Here is a 16,966-nt window from a genome sequence, read left to right as displayed (position 1 = left end):
GGTATAAATAAATGTTTGGTTTTATTTATAAAGGAAAAAAATGACATAGGAACCAATATGATAGGGCTCTTACTGGTGAAAGATGGGACAATAGAGCATTGCAATTTATTGAAATATACTGAATATATTGTTTAAAAAACAAACCCTAAGAGCTTATAAAAGATTCCTACTGGAGGCATCCATGGCACTACATCTCTATCTGAAAGTGAGCAACTACAGAAATAATTAAGAAATTATGTTGCTTTTGCTGTACTAATTGTATTTCAGGATAATCAAATAGCCCTAGTTAAATGAGGTAAAGTTCTACCTTATAGAAGAATTCAAACTAATACCTGTGAAAAAATGATGGGATTACAAATTCACCATTTTGCGACATTAATGAAAGAACTGGTTCAGGCAAAGATCAGCAATGGATGAAACCATTAAATGAAAGGCTAATGGGAAGGACTGCACTGCAGGGAACGGCTGTCAGCACCTGAACCACTGATCAATGTTGGCCTCACTGGAAGGGCAACAACAGACACTATGTGCTTCTGGCTGTGAAGCAATATGGAACACAACAGCACAATTACCAAGTGCACTTAACAAAGGTTGAATCTGAACTGAATCAAGATTTTAGAGGCAACTTTCAGTGTACAGGTAAGTAGAAGAACAGGTTAAAAACATGAGGAAGCAGAGATCAATTTAGTATGTGTGACTGTCTATAGGAGAACTGACTCAGTACTTCCACATCGGCATAAAAAGGGGGGGGGTTCATTGCTCTAGAATGAGATTGAGGAGATATGGCAACCTAATCCAATGTGTGGACCACCTTGTCTGGACCCAATATCAAACAAAATCACTGCAAAATGTCATTTTAGCAATATTAAGTGAAATTTTAAAATAGATCGATTATTCAACAATACCACAGAGTGATTACAAATTTTTACGAGTAATTACAGCACTATGATTACTGAAAAAAGTCCATAATTTTTAGAGGTGCACAATGAAGAGGGTAAGGATGGAATAACATAAAGTCTGGAATTTGCTTTAAAATACTCCAGCAGCCCCACCGGCATGGCTCAGCAGTTGAGTATCGACATAGGATCCAGGAGATTAAGGTTCGATTCTTGGTTGAGGCACACGCCCGGGTTGCAGGCTCGATCCCCAGCAAGGGGCATGCAGGAGGCAGCCGATCAATGACTTTCTCATCTTTGATGTTTCTATCTCTCTCTCCCTCTCCCTTCCTCTCTCTGAAATCAATAAAGACATATTTAAAAAATAAATAAATAAGATAAAATAAAATACTCCAGCAAAAAGAGAGAGAAAGCAAAAAGGGATAGAAGAATCAACAGTGGATCTGAGTGATAAGTATGTAGGTGTCCACCGTACTATTTTTTTTCCAATTTGGTACATGTTTTGAAATTTTTCATAATAATACATTTTTTAAAATAGTGAAGGAGAACAAGGCATAACAAATTCTTCCAGTCTCAAGAACAAGGGAGAAAAGTTATACTCTACAAATAGGTAGATATACGTAAAACTCTATTAAGATTTACATGAAATAGCCCTGGCCTGTGCGGCTTAGTTGGTTGGAGCATCGTCCCTTGCACCAAAAGGTTGTGGGTTTGATTCCCAGTCAGGGCACATGCCCAGGCTGCAGGCTTGATCCCCAGTAGGGGGAGCGCAGGAGGAAGCCAATCGATGATTCTCTCTCATCACTGATGTTTCTATCTCTCCCTCTCTCTTCCTCTCTCTGAAATCAATAAAAACATATTTCAAAAAAAGGCTTATGTGAAATAAGATCACTTTAAATTTATCTTGATTAATTATAAGAACAAAGATGAAAAAACAGATTTAATCCAATACCCAGCAGTCTTTACAATTGCAGGTAAATAATAAAATTTTCTAAAAAAAAAATACAAACCCAACAAAAACTATCTGGAAGAGGGCTGAAATAAAATTATAGTACAACCTCAAAGCCAGAGTGACTGGCATTAAGTATGGTATGAGGAAATATGAAAATCAAGGTAATCTTAATAGCTTTTTCAGCACTCTTCCTTGAATAGGAAGAGATCTAGGAGACTACTCGGTGGAAAGACATTTCACTACACATATGACATCTGGAAGATATTTCCAACATGAACAGAATGTTAAAATGAAGAGTATCTGAACTATTTCTTGGGAGCATGAAAAATGTGATCAAATATGGCCAAATTATAAGGCTGAAAGGTGAGGCTGGATAGAGTATTGACAAATTTACAGAGTAGGAAGTAAAGTGGGGAAGGAAACAGCTCTATTTCCTAAATTCAACCTGCCATGGGATCTCTGAGAAATAGCTCTATTCTGCTGTATCTAGTTGGGCAGAGGGCTAGCTAAACTCAAATTCTAATCCTGGTTCTGCCAGCTAACAGTTATGTGACCTCGAGAAAGTCACATAAGCTATCTGAGTCTCTCTGAGCCTTTGGTTTCTACACTCTGAAAATTGAGAATTAGGTCTTTTTGTTTTAGTTCACCTTACTGTATTCATGGTGAACAAAGTAACATTATATAAAAGCCCTATATAAACTCTCAGGGACTACAAATGTAATTATTCTTTTTCTCTCCATTATTACTATTATTATTATTAGTGGTGGTGGTGGTGGTGGTGGTGGTGGTGGTGGTATTATAGACCATTTAATATTTGAAGCTTCAGATCTTTGGCCAAAGCAACCAAAGATTTTTGAAGTTATTCAGAAATTGATAATTTAATTTCTAAAATGGTCAGTCTCTTTGTCTTTCTTTATTCCTCTACTTCAATTTTATTTATATTCATTGTATATTTACTCTCCAGCAAGGGGCCTGAAAAAATAGAAAAAATGCACCTGGCGGGGAGTGGCTCAGCAGTTGAGCGTGGACCTAGGATCCAGGCGATCAGGGTTCGATTCCCGGTCAGGGCACATGCCCGGGTTGGGGGCTCGATCAATGACTTTCTCATCATTGATGTTTCTCTCTCTCTCCCTCTCCTTTCCTCTCTCTGAAATCAATGAAGATATATTTAAAAATAAATAAATAAATAGAAAAAATGCTGAACTTAATGTGCTTCATTCTTTCACTTGTTGGCTTGGATGAATGACTGAGGAGGAGATGGGAAAGAATTAAATTAGCTCATCAGTAGAATTAGTTCATCTGTAGAAGTCTCTTATCTACACCTCCCAGTGTCCATTATGAAGAGAAATAGGGGTAATAATATTACTCTGAACATTTTATGTTGTTGCAGATCTGCTTCTTCCTTCCCTTATATCTCTCTCACACACACACATACAAACAAAAACACAAAAAAACTGTGAGTATGATAGGTGACAGAAAGAAGAGAAAGAGGTGGGGTTGGAGGGTTCCCATGAGAAAATGTGTTTAAAAACTGGATTTTAATGTGAACCGCAACACTGTATAGGTTGCCTGTTAATCTGTGCACCAGGTAGCTCCCAGGGAACAACCTCCAGCCTTGGGAAAGTCCCACGATTCTTGGCTGAGATTCTGGTAAAAGCAGTGCTGTTATGGCGTCAACGTGTAGCACTGGAAAATTACCAGGAATGTATATGCTCCTAGGACCAAGAGCTGGCACTATGACTCCAAAATTGGAACTACAGAGGCAGAGCTGGTGGAGGTGAGGGAATCTTCTGCAAGGGCTTGTCTGTCTGTAGTATTGCAGCTCCCCTCCACCTTAATAGTATGGTTAGACTGGATGGTCGTGGAGACTAGGAAATGAAGCCACCGGCTTTCACACACTCACACACACACACTCCCTCACAGGCTTCTGTTATCCAATCACATGATTCTTGTTTGTTTGTTAGTTTTGCTTGATAAACCACATGGTGTGGGCAAAGGAAGTAATCAAAAAACAAGGATGACTTCTGGAGATGCCTGAAGAGAGTCAAAGACCACCAAAGTCAAGACAAGTTTAACTCCGTGTTTTTGTGATGTGTGTTTCATTTTCAGATAGTTTAAAAACTATCTGGCAAGGGTGGCTCAGTTGGTTGAATGTCATCTGTGCACCAAAAGGTTGCCAGTGCGATTCCTGGTCAGGGTACATGCCTGGGTAGAGGGCTTGATCCACAGTAGGGAGGGTGCAGGAGGCAGCTGATTGATGTTTCTCTCTCTCTCTCTCTCTCTCTCTCTCTCTCTCTCTCTCTCAAATCAATAATAAATTAAAAAAAGGTAAACTTCTTAAGGGCAAGATCTATATTTTCTCTCTCCTCCTTGGCTTGGTTAGTGATACAGAAGATAAATCACTAGGCTTGACTAGTGAAGAGAAGCCAGCATATTAAGAACAAATTATATTGGTGCCATTAGTTCTGTCCTCAAAGGGGTAATGCAGTTATGATGGGGAAAAACAGCAGTCCAAGCAGAACACCTGGGTTGTGGTGTTGATTTTCCTACATCCTAGCTAGGTGGCAACACATGCTTCCTGGGCTTCAGCTGACTCATCTGTGAAATGAGGTGTTGGACTGGATAATCTCAGGCCCTTCTAGCTCTAACACTGTAAGAAATCATGAATCTATTGGCAAGAGAATTCGTTATTTCAATTCAGGCATTAGGCTTGTCTGAACTGCTTTTTAAAAAGTAAATACTAGAATTTCTTTTATTAACAGGTGGTACCACCCTCTCTATCACCTTCATTTCTGGTCTTCCTGGTAATTTGCCACTTTTACAGCCTTCTACAAAAGCCATTCTTAGTTTCTTCATCTTGACCTTCCAAAGAGGAAAAAAGTGACATTAGCCCCCCCACACAAAAAATACAGCTACTGCAAAGAAACAGTCCTTTTTCAGATTGTTGAGAATTGCTGAATAAGTACTTTACAAATGAGATGAAATTTGAAAGTATGTCTTACTGTTTCTTCCTGCTTTGGCTGACAAGTAACCTGTCTCCACCTATTTCCTCATTTGCCAGAAGGTGAAAAGAGTTCTTTGCTTTTCAAATTAAGAAAAGCAGGGCTCTTTACTCCTTACAATGGTAACATCATCCAAACAGGGTTCACACTTATCAAGCCTGTGCTTGCTGGAGCCCAGTGGGCCAGATATGAGGATTACTCAGCATTAGCTGCGTTCACACTGAGCACATGGGCCCTGGAGACTTGGGGGATAAAAATAATATCATTCTACATATCCTGGAAAAGTCTTGGGCCTGGAACAAAGCCTATAGATACCAGCTAACCTACTAAGGCCCTGGCATGGGAGCCCTCTCAAATATTTTTTAAATGAATAGGAATCCTGTGGTTCTTCTGCCAGGCACCAGTGGGAGTGTACATGACCTTAGTATCCATGTGTAAATTACTTCTGTACAAACATAAAAGATTGCATTTCTGTGATGGTTTTATGTTCATGTTCTGTAATTTCTTATGACAACTGAGACAATCTTGACTGTGTTCTATCTAGACGTCAGGCTTTGGGTCATAGTACAGCACAACCTACTCAGCAGGGTCTGTTACTTTAGGTGAAATAACCTCACTTTACTTCTCCAATATGAGGATTTGTTCATTAGAAAAGTCTACGAATATCTTAATCAGCAGGGCAAGTCAGCAAATAAAAAACCTTTCAAGTTGCACATACCCAAAATTTTCATGAACGAAAGAAGTCAGCAGCTAAGTTCCCACCAAGGAATTTTCTCCAGCAAAGGATACTGCAGGCCCGAGGCCACGGCACTGGTGCGATAACCTCCTAGGCGTTGCCCACTCTCAGAGCAGTGCCAGGCAAATTGCTTGTCCTGTCCCGTGCTCAGCACCCATTCCAGCTCCAGGACAAACAGGATCATCGTCACTCTGCTCTGATGCGCTGAAAACCAAGAGGCAAGAAAACAATCCATGAAGTAACCTAAAGGAGGCTGGTAAAGCAAGGTCCACAAAGATGCATCATTTTCTTCTCCCCTCCCCAGAACAAGCAAACACAGGCAGAAAAGGGGTTCTCACCAGGGGTTAGGGTATGTCACTAGAAAGGGGCACAGCCAGGTTCTTACATGATTTTTTTTTTTTTTAATGATCCATTTACTACCACTGATCTCTTTCTTGCTGTCACCAACCCAAAGATTACTATCAAAGAGGGCACCCATTACCAAAGGGCCTGGGCCACTTTTCTCAAACATGGTAAAGCTGCTGGACTAGAGAATATCAGATTCTGTGTGACTACAAAACACAGTAGGAACAATGTTCTTATAATAAAGTAATGGGTCAGTTTATTTAAGCTTTAAAAAAAAAGTAAAGATGATTACTGTTCTCCTTTTGAGGAAGGCTGGTGTATAAATCTACAACAGAGTTCTACATCAATTTCCTGTAAAAAAAAATCAAACGCTTGGAATGGAGGGCAAAATTAGTCCCAAGTACTAAACAAAAGAGAATGAAATAAGCCTTATGTCAAAGTACACATATATGTGATAATGAGAACAAATTTACCAGGGTTGCTCATACACAAGAGCAACAATATCACAGAATTATTGCATCACAACTTCAGAGTTAGAAGAAACTCATGTCATCTATTCCACCTCCCTATTTTAATATGGGCAAACCGAGGCACAATACAGTTCAGTAGTTTGGTCAAGGTCTAGTGGCTTCTCAATTATCAAATAAAATCAGTAAAATATTTGCTTTCTTCTTATTCTACAATTCCAGGGGGTAAGAAAAAGGGGGTCTGTGGCTACGGAACAGAGCTGACTAGAATAAACAAAGATTGAGACCCTGGAACCTGGGCGTCATTGGTCCAGTCTGATAAGCAAGAGTAGACTGATCATGAGTGTGATGCAGTGACAGACAAGATAGCAGTTTCCCATTCTGATCATAAAAATAGTTAAGACAGTGTGGGTGGATCAATGTAGCTCTATCGGTAGTAACAATATCACCTGCCAGTTTCTGCGTGTCTAACAAGTACCAGGTACTTAAATTTATTATCTGTTATTGTAGTGACCCTGAAAGAATGGGTGGTTCCCTCATTTTAGACATTACCTGGCTTTGGCAAGATGGCCCTTTTAGATTGGTTACCAAACAACAGTTAGAAGCAGAGTGAATACCCATAGGAAAGTTATTTCACCAAATGCCTGATGTTTTAAAATTTGATATTTGAAACATGAGATTCTAAAGGGACACAGAAAATGTGTAGAAGTAATACTTTTCTACAGTAAATGTCTGCCTCTCAGAGTATCAGCCACAGTCAAGATCATAACATCTTTTAATTTTATTTTATTTAAAATTTTATTTTTGTTTAAAATATTACAAATGTCCCTTTTTCTCCCCAATGGCCCATTCCACCCCATCCCATCCCCTTCCCCAGTCCCTCTCCCCACCGTTGTCCGTGTCCTTGGGTTGTGCATATATGCATATAAATTCTTTGGTTACTCTCTCCCCCTCCACCCACCTTCCCTCCTCCATCCCTCTGACATTCGTCAGTCTGATCTATGCTTCACAACATTGAATCTATTTTGTTCATCTGTTTATTAAGTTCTTTAGGTTCCACATATAAGCGAGATCATGTGATGTTTATTTTTCTCTGCCTAGCTTATTTCACTTAGCATAATTTTCTCCAGGTCCATCCATACTGTCCCAAAGGGTACTAGATTTTTCTTCTTTACAGCTGCATAGTATTCCATGGTGTATATGTTCCACAGCTTTTTTATCCACTCATCTACTGATGGACACTTGGGCTGTTTCCAGATCTTAGCTATTGTAAACTGTGCTGCTATGAACATAGGGGTACATATATTCTTTCTGATTAGTGTTTCAGGATTCTTAAGATACATTCCTAGGAGTGGAATCACTGGGTCAAAAAGCAGCTCCATTTTTAATTTTTTGAGGAACCTCCATACTGTTTTCCATAGTGGTTGCACCAGTGTTCATTCCCACCAGCAGTGCACTAGGGTTCCCCTTTCTCCACATCCTCACCAGCAGGAGTCGTTTGTTGAATGGCTACCATCAACAAATCAACAGAAGATCATAACATCTTTAACTAAAAGATGTGACTTTCTGGAGCTCTCCCTCCAGGGAGCACGCCTGTGCCATTCCCTTCCCTCATAGGAACATATCCCCTCATCTCTAAGGGACTCCATGAGACTTGCAACCAGGGGAGCAATGGGCAATGGTAGCTTGTCCCGGGTTAAGCCCCTGAACCTGTCCCGAAGGCCCCCTTTTCTGTGACTACCCAGTGAGCCAAAGCAGCTCTGCCTAGGCTCTCCTGTTGCTTCTTCTATGCCTTTAATTGTTTCACTGCTCTAAGTATGTTTTTGCTGTGATCGATAAATTCTTGCTTTTCTAAAAATAAATAAGTAAATAAATAAATGAATAAATAATAAAGTGGTTTCCTGGAGAAACTCTGAAGATCTTGCCATGTCTGTGTCATCAGATGTCTAATTCAAGTTCCACCAATGATAGGATAAAAACAAACTGTCTAATGGGTCCAAATGTAACTACATCTACTTTGGGCAGAAAGAGGCTTCCAGCACTTGGCCTCTTTTTCTCATGAAGTGTTCTTTGACCTTTTATCTATCATGTTCTAAGTCCAAAGGGAGTACGGTAGCCCAAAAGATAAGGGGGGGTTTAGCCCTCTGAACTTCCATCATGTGCCAGAGGAGAAAGAGGCATAAAAATGTTAAATGACTTGTTCAAAAGCTAGACAACCAAGGAAAGCTGGAATTAAAACCCTGGTCTCTGTCGAGTGACATCAGAGGAATGGTGGCATGAGAGATCTCCATTAGCCTCTCCCCCTGAAATTTCAACAAGTTAAACAACTAAAATTCAACAAACAATTCCCTATCAACACCGAGACATGCCTGAGAGACCCCAGCACTGAAACATCTAAAGGCAGGTAACCGGGAATACGCAGAGATGAGAAGGAAAGAAAGCTGAGATGGTCCTCAGACACAGCCCTACAGCAGGGAGCTCACAGCATGACTAGGAGAGGTAAGGAAGCCAGCGGTAGCAAGCACTTCCTTCAACTGGAAGGAACAGAGAGCTACAGAGGGCAGTCCAGGAGGGCAAGCAGAGAGAACAGTGAATGAGTGAGCAAATGCCTGACAGAGTGCAGGGTTCTGCCGCATAGTTCTTCATTATCAGGTGGGGTGCTTCTGACAAACAAACAGAACCACAGAGCCCTGCCACACTTTGGACTCCAAAAACTCGCCTCCCACTGCCCTCAGTGTTGGGCAGAGGAACATTTTATCTGTAAACCAAGAGCTATTGCAGTGGAACTACTGTTTCCCTCTGTGACTTAGCCCCAGGTTTGGCACTTGAGGCTGGATCCCAGAGGTGGGGGTTGCCATGACAGCGAGGGCAATACAAACCCCAACCCCAAGCAGCACGCTATACTGCCTTATGGAAGCTGTGGAGGTCAAGTCTGGGAAATCATAGAGGTAAAAAAATAATAATCCTTGTGATTCAGAGCCATCTACTAGAAAATAGTAGAAAGACCTCATCAGACAACGCTGCTATAGAAGGGATATTTATGCCTAGACAAAGGAAAGTAGCAAATACCACGAATAACCATGGTAACGAGGATGACTAAAAAAAAAAAATCCCCAGAAAGCAAGCTGGAACACATGGAAATATGTGGTATAAATGACAGGGATTTCAAGATTGCCGTTCTGAAAATACTCAACAAGATGCGAGAAAATAAAAACAGGCAATTCAGTGCACTCAGAAAACAAATCAATGAACAAAACAAGTACTTTACCAAAGAGATTGAAATTTAAAGAAGAACCAGTCAAAAGTCCTGGAAATGAAGCATGCAATTAAGATTAGCAATGAGCTACTGAGCATAGAAAACAGAGAAAACCAGATAGAAGAAAGAATTAGTGATATTGATGATAGGAATCTAGAAATGATGCAGAGGGAAGAACTGAGAGATCTGAGCACAAAGGAAAATAAAAGAGCTCTACAAGAACTACCTGACTCCATCAGAAAAAGCAGTATTAGAATAATAGGCATTCTGGAAGAAGAGGGGAAGAAGGGAACTGAGAGACTATTCAAACAAACACGGGATGAGAACTTCCCAAACCCGTGGAAGGAACTAGATCCTTGAATCAAAGATCAAATAGAACACCTAGTTACCTCAATCCAAAGAAGCCCTCTCCAAGGCACATTGTATTAAAACTGTCAAAAATTAATGACAAAGCAAAAAATTCTTAGAACAGCCAGGGAAAAGAAGGAAGTGACCTACAAAGGAAAACCCATCAGAATTTCATCAAACTTATCAGCAAAAACTCTACAACCCAGAAGAGAGTGGAACCAAATATTCAAATGTCTGAAAGAGAAAAATGACCAGGCACGAATAACATATCCAACAAAATTATCCTTTAAATATGAAGGAGAAATAAAGACATTCCCAGACATACAGAAGCTAAGAGATTTTATCACCAGAAAACTCCCATTGCAGGAAATACTCAAGGGAGTTATTCTACCTGAAACAAAGACCATAAGCTCACAACACTATGAATAAGATCACCAAAAAACTTAGAGCATAAACAAGGATAATTTGTGACAACAAAAACATAAAGGGGTAGGGAGCAAAGGTCTGAACTAGCAAAGGAGGATGAACATCAGATGCATTCGGGGGAAAAAACACTATTGTAAATATGCAACTTTCTTTTTTATAAATCTAATAATAACCACAAACAAAAGCCCCCAAGTCAGGACACAGAACTTAAGGAAAGAGGACACAGAGGAAAAAAGTATGAAACACCACTAAACAAAAACAACAAACAGATTTACAAAGGAAAAGAAGCAGTGGAGGAACAGAGCTACAAGAAAAAAAATAGGTAAAATGGCTATAGGAAATCCTCATACATCAATAATTACCCTAAATGTAAATGGTCTGAATTCACCAATAAAGAGGCACAGAGTAGCAGAGTGGATCAAAAAACAAAATCCAACCATATGCTGCCTACAAGAGACACATCTGAGCTGCAAAGATAAAGGTGGATTCAAAGTAAAAGGGTGGAAAATGATTCCCCATGCAAATAACATTCACCAAAAAGCAGGTGGAGCCATACTTATATCTGACCAAATAGATTTCAAGACAACAAAGATAACAACAGACAAAGATGGACACTTTATAATGATAAAGGGAACACTACATCAAGAAAACATAACACTTCTTAATATATATGGACTCAACCAGGGAGGACCAAAATATATAAAGCAACTATTCATAGAAATAAAGGGAAAAACAGACCAAAACACAATCATAGTTGGGAACCTCAATACTCCACTGACAGCATTAGACAGATCAACCAAACAGAAAGGGAATAAAGGAGTACTGGCCTTAAATGAAATGGACCAAATGGACATAATTGACATTTATAGAGCCTTTCATCCCAGAAAATCATATTATACATTGTTCTTCAATACACATGGAACATTCTCAAGGATAGACCATATGTTGGCTCACAGAACTAGCATCAATAAATTCAAGAAGACTGAAATTATACCAAGCATATTCTCTGACCACGATGCCTTGAAATTAGAGATCAAATGCAAAAAGGAAGTAAAGAAACCCACAAATACATGGAGATTAAAGAATATACTACTAAAAAGTGACTGGGTTAAAGAAGAAATAAAAGAATAAGATCAAAAGATAAATAGAGCCTGGCTAACGTGGCTCAGTGGTTGAGCATCAAACAATGATCCAGGAGATCATGGGTCGATTCCCAGTCAGGGCACATGCCTGGATTGTGGGCTTGATCCCCAACAAGGGGGAGTGCAGGAGGCAGCCAATGAATGACTCTCTCTCATCACTGATGTTTCCCTCTCCCTCTCCCTGCCTCTCTCTGAAATAAAAAATAAAATAAAAAATAAGTTAAAAAAAAAGATATATAGAGGCAAATGAGAATGACAAACAACATATCAAAACTTCTGGGATGCAGCAAAAGCAGTAATAAGAGAAAAGTTCATATCATTATAGGCCTATCTCAAGAAACAAGAGAAATCCCAAGTAAACAACCTAACATTACACCTTAAAATCCTAGAAAAAGAAGAACAAAAGCAACCCAAAGTCAGCAGAAGAATAGAAATCATTAAAATTAGAGCAGAATTGAATGAAATAGAGAACAAAAAGACTATACAAAAAATTAATACAAGAGCTGGCTCTTTGAAAACATTAATAAAATTGACAAACCCTGACTAGACTCACTAAGAAAAAAAGGGGAAAGACCCATATAAACAAAATTAGAAATGAGAGAGGTGAAGTCATCAGACATCACAGATATACAAAGGATCATACTAGAATATTATGAAAGACTATATGCCACTAAATTCAATAATCTAGAAGAAATATATAAATTTCTAGAAATACATAACCTTCCTAGACTAAATCATGAAGAATTGGAAAATCTAAATCGACCAGCAGCAAAGAAATTGAAACAACCATCAGAAAACACCCAAAAACCTGGCCGGGCATGGCTCAGTGGCTGAGCATCAACCTATGATCCAGATTACAGTTCGATATCCAGTCAGGGGACATGCCCAGGTTGTGGGCTCAATCCCCAGTCAGGGTCATGCAGGAGACAGTTGATCAATGACTCTCTCTCATCATTGATGTTTATATCTCTCTCTCCCTCTCCCTTCCTCTCTCTGAAATCAATAAAGATATATTAAAAAACAAACAAACAAACAAAAAACCTCCCAAAAAACATAAGTCCAGGACCAGATGGATTCACCAGTGAATTCTACCAAATGTTCAAAGATTTAAAACCTATCCTTCTCAAACGCTTTCAAAAAATTGAAGAAGAGGCAATACTTCCTAACACATTTTATGAGGCCAATATAACCCTGATACCTAAACCTGACAAGGATAACACACAAAAAAGAAAAGTATACCCCAATATCTGATGAATACAGTTGCAAAACCCTAAACAAAATACTAGCAAATCGAATACAACAGTACATAAGAAAAATAATACATCATGATCAAGTGGGGTTCATTCCAGGGGCACAAGGATGTCTCAACATATGCAAATCAATCAATGTAATAAAACACATTATCAAAAGAAAGGATAAAAATCATACAATCTTATCAATAGATGCAGAAAAAGCATCTGATAAGATACAACATCCATTTATGATTAAAACATTCAATGAAATAGGAATAGAAGGAAAGTATCTTGACATAATAAAGGCCATATATGATAAACCCTCAGCTAATATCATACTCAATGGTGAAAAACTGAAAGCTTTTCCTCTAAGGTCAGGGACAAGACAAGGATGCCCACTCTCACCACTCTTATTCAACATAGTTCTGAAAGTCCTTGCTAGAGCAACAAGGCAAGAGAAAAAAAAAGGCATCCAAATAAAGAAGGAAGAAATAAAACTCTCTTTGCAGATGACATGATTCTGTATATAGAAAACCCTAAAGACTCCACCAAAAAATTATTAGAAACAATAAACAAATACAGTAAAGCTGCAGGATACAAAATTAATGTACAAAAATCCATTGCCTTCCTGTATACTAATACCAAACTTTAGAAAAAGAAAAAAACAATTTTTTTTTGCAATTGCCATCAAAAGAATAAAATACCTAGGAATAAACTTAACAAAGAATGTGAAAGACTATATACTGAAAATTACAAAGCATTATCAAGAGATTGAAAAATACACAACAAAATGAAATAATATCCTGTGTTCATGGATTGGAAGAATCAACATAGTTAAAATGGCCATATTATCCAAAGCAATATACAGATTTAATGCAATCTCCATCAAAATGCCAATGTCATTTTTTAAAGAAATAGAACAAAAAACCATCAGATTTGTATGGAACCACAAAAGACCCTGAATAGCCAAAGCAATCCTGAGAAAAAAGAATGAAGCCAGAGGTATCACTATCTGACTTCAAATTATACTACAGAGTTATGATAATCAAAACAGCATGGTATTGACACAGAAACAGACACACAGATCAGTGTAACAGAACAGAGAGTCCAGATATAAAACCACATGTATATAGGCAGATAATTTTTGACAAAGGGGCCAGAAACACACAATGGAGTAAAGAAAGCCTCTTCAATATGTGTGCTGAAAAAACTGGAAAGCCACATGCAAAAGAATGAAACTGGGTTATAGTTTGTCCTCATGTATAAAAATTAACTCAAAATGGATCAAAGACCTAAATGTGAGACCCAAAACAAGTGACACAGAAGAAAACATAGGTACCACACTTATGGACCTAGGTCATAGAGAACATTTTATGAACTTGACCTCAGAGGCAAGGGAAGTAAAGACAAAAACAAATGAATGGGACTATATCAAACTAAAAAGCTTCTGCAGAGCAAAGGAAATTGACAAGCAATAAAAAGTGTTGGAGAGGTTGTGGAGAAAAGAGAAACCTCATTCACTACTGACGGGAATGTAGACTGGCACACCCACTATGAAAGCAGTCTGGCGATTCCTGAAAACATTAAGAATAGAGCTACCATATGACCCAGCAATCCCTCTCCTGGGTATATACCCGAAAAACTAGAAAACATGTATTCACAAAGATATACGCACCCCTATGTTCATTTTTCAGCACTGTTCATGGTGGCCAAGACACTTGTTTGCTTGTCTTGTTGATAATAGCCACTCTAACAGGTGTGAGATAGTATCTCATTGTAGTTTTGATTTGCATTTCCCTAATTGCTAGTGAGGTTGAACATCTTTTCATATATCTATTGACCACATGCAAAAGAATGTCTTCTTGGGAGAAGTATCTGTTCAGGTCCTCTGCCCACTTTTTGATTGGGTTGTTTGTTTGGTGTTGAGTTTATGAGTTCTTTATATATTTTGGAAATTAAACCTTTGTTGGAGCTACTGTTTGCAAATATCATCTCCCATCTGGTTGGCTGCCTCTTTGTTTTGTTGTCAATTTCCTTTGCTCTGCAGAAGCTTTTTAGTTTGATATAGTCCCAAACACTGAACTAGCTTTGCGTATCTGGTATAAATCCCACTTGGTCATGGTATATACTTCTTTTTATACATTATTGTATTTACTAATATTTTTTTTTTTTTTTTTTGAGGATTTTACATCTAAGTTCTTGAGAGATACTGGGACTGTAATATTCCTTTCTTGTAATGTCTTTGGTTTTGGTATCACTGATTGATTTAAAAAAAAATGTTTATTAACATAAATTTCGCACAATATAGAATTCACCATTGAAACCCTTCAGTCGTTTGTAGTATATTCACAATGTTGTATAATCATCATGGAAAATGTTTCCAGAACATCACCATCTGCCCCAAGATAAATCCATATCCTTAATTTCCCCTTCCCCTATCCCTGGGCAACCACTATTTACTTCCTATCTCTATAGATTCTCCTATTTTTTATTATTTCATATAAATGAAATACAATGTGTGGTCTTTTGTGTTTAGTTACTTTCTATTAGCATATTTTCAAGGTTCATCTGTGTCATTATAGTCATGTATCAGTACTTCATTCCTATTTTTATGGCCAAATAATAATTCATTATATCAATATACCACATTTTATTTATCCATTCATCCAATGATGAACATTTAGGCTCTTTTCACTTTTTGGCTATTATCAGTAACGTTGCTATGAATATTTGTGTACAAGTTTTTGTGTGAATACATGCTTTCAATTCCCTTGAGTATACGGGGTGGGCAAAAGTAGGTTTACAGTTGTTAGTACACGAGTTTATTTCTTGTATTATTATTAATTTACTGTACTATTTATTACAAACAATTGTAAACCTACTTCTCTCCACCCCTGTATAACTAGGAGTACAAATACTGTTACAAGGTAAATCTGTGTTCAACTCTTCCAGAAACTGACAAACTGTGAAAGTGGCTGCACCATTTTCCATTCCCACCAGCACTGTATAAGGGTCCCAATTTCTCCACATCCTTGTCAACACTAGTTCCTCCTCCACCTTTTCTGAGAGAGAGTAATATTTACTGAACTGATGAACTATGTTTCAGGTACTGTACTAAGCAATTTACATACGCAATCTCTTTTTTATTGTGGTAAAATAAACAAAACATAAAATTTACCATTTTAACCATTTTTAAGTGTACAATGCTGTGGCATTAAATACATTTACATTATTACATAAACATCACCACTATCCACTCTCCAGAACTTTCTCATATTCCCAAATGGAAACTCTGAACCCATTAAGCACTAATTCCCCATTTCCCCTTCTCCCCCACCTCCTGACAACCAGCATTCTACTTCCTGCCTTTACAAGTTTGACTATTCTATGTACCTCATATAAGTGGTATCATACAGTTTTTGTCTTTTTGTGACTGGCTTATTTCACTTAGCATATTGTCTTCAAGGTTCATCCATATTGTAGTGAATGTCAAATTTTCCTTTTTTTTTTTTAAGGCTGAATAATATTCCTTTGTATGTATATAGCACATTTTCTTCCACCTTTGGGTATTAGGAATAATGCTGCTATGCACATGGATATACAAAATATCTGTTTGAGTCACTGCTTTCATTTCTTTGGGTATAAACCTCACCTGGTTTTGATGTACTATGCTTTTTATATATTGCTGAATTTGATTTGCTAAAATTTTGGTTAGATTTCTTACATCTATTTTCATGGGGGATGTTAGCCTGTAGATTTCTTTTCTTGTACTGTCTCTGTCTAGTTTTAGTATCAGATAATGCTGAATTCATAAAATGAGTTGAAAAGTCTTTTATTTCTTTAATTTCTCAGAGTTTGTATTGTTTCTTCCTTGATTGTTTGGCAAAATTCACCAGGATGGCCATCTGGGCCTAGAGTTTTCCTTGTGGGAAGATTTTAATCATAGAGTCAATTTCTTTAATAGATACAGGACTACTAAGATTATCTATTTCTTCTTGAGTGACTTTTAGCAGTTTGTACCTTTCAAAGATTTGTTCATTTCATTTAAGCTGTAAAATTTATAGCATAAATTTGTTCATAATATTCCTTATTTTCCTTTAAATATCCCTAGAATCTATAATATCAGTTCTCTCATTTCTGATATTAGTAATTTGCATCCTCTCT

General features: G+C 37.9%; 1 protein-coding gene across 1 annotated transcript in view; it reads right to left on the bottom strand.

Annotated features, from left to right (window-relative positions):
• WDFY2 (WD repeat and FYVE domain containing 2) overlaps window positions 1-16,966 on the bottom strand; it is a 190,610-nt gene that overhangs the window by 51,572 nt on the left and 122,072 nt on the right. The window contains exon 5 of the mRNA XM_016213832.2: window positions 5,640-5,790. Coding sequence (XP_016069318.1) covers window positions 5,640-5,790 — 151 coding nt within the window. The remainder of the gene's footprint in view (window positions 1-5,639; window positions 5,791-16,966) is intronic.

This window comes from Miniopterus natalensis, chromosome 2 (genome assembly GCF_054644295.1).
Source record: "Miniopterus natalensis isolate mMinNat1 chromosome 2, mMinNat1.hap1, whole genome shotgun sequence".
Classification (NCBI taxonomy): domain Eukaryota; kingdom Metazoa; phylum Chordata; class Mammalia; order Chiroptera; family Miniopteridae; genus Miniopterus; species Miniopterus natalensis.
The sequence above is the reverse complement of the archived record's forward strand: the minus strand, read 5'-3'. Positions and strand labels throughout refer to the sequence as shown.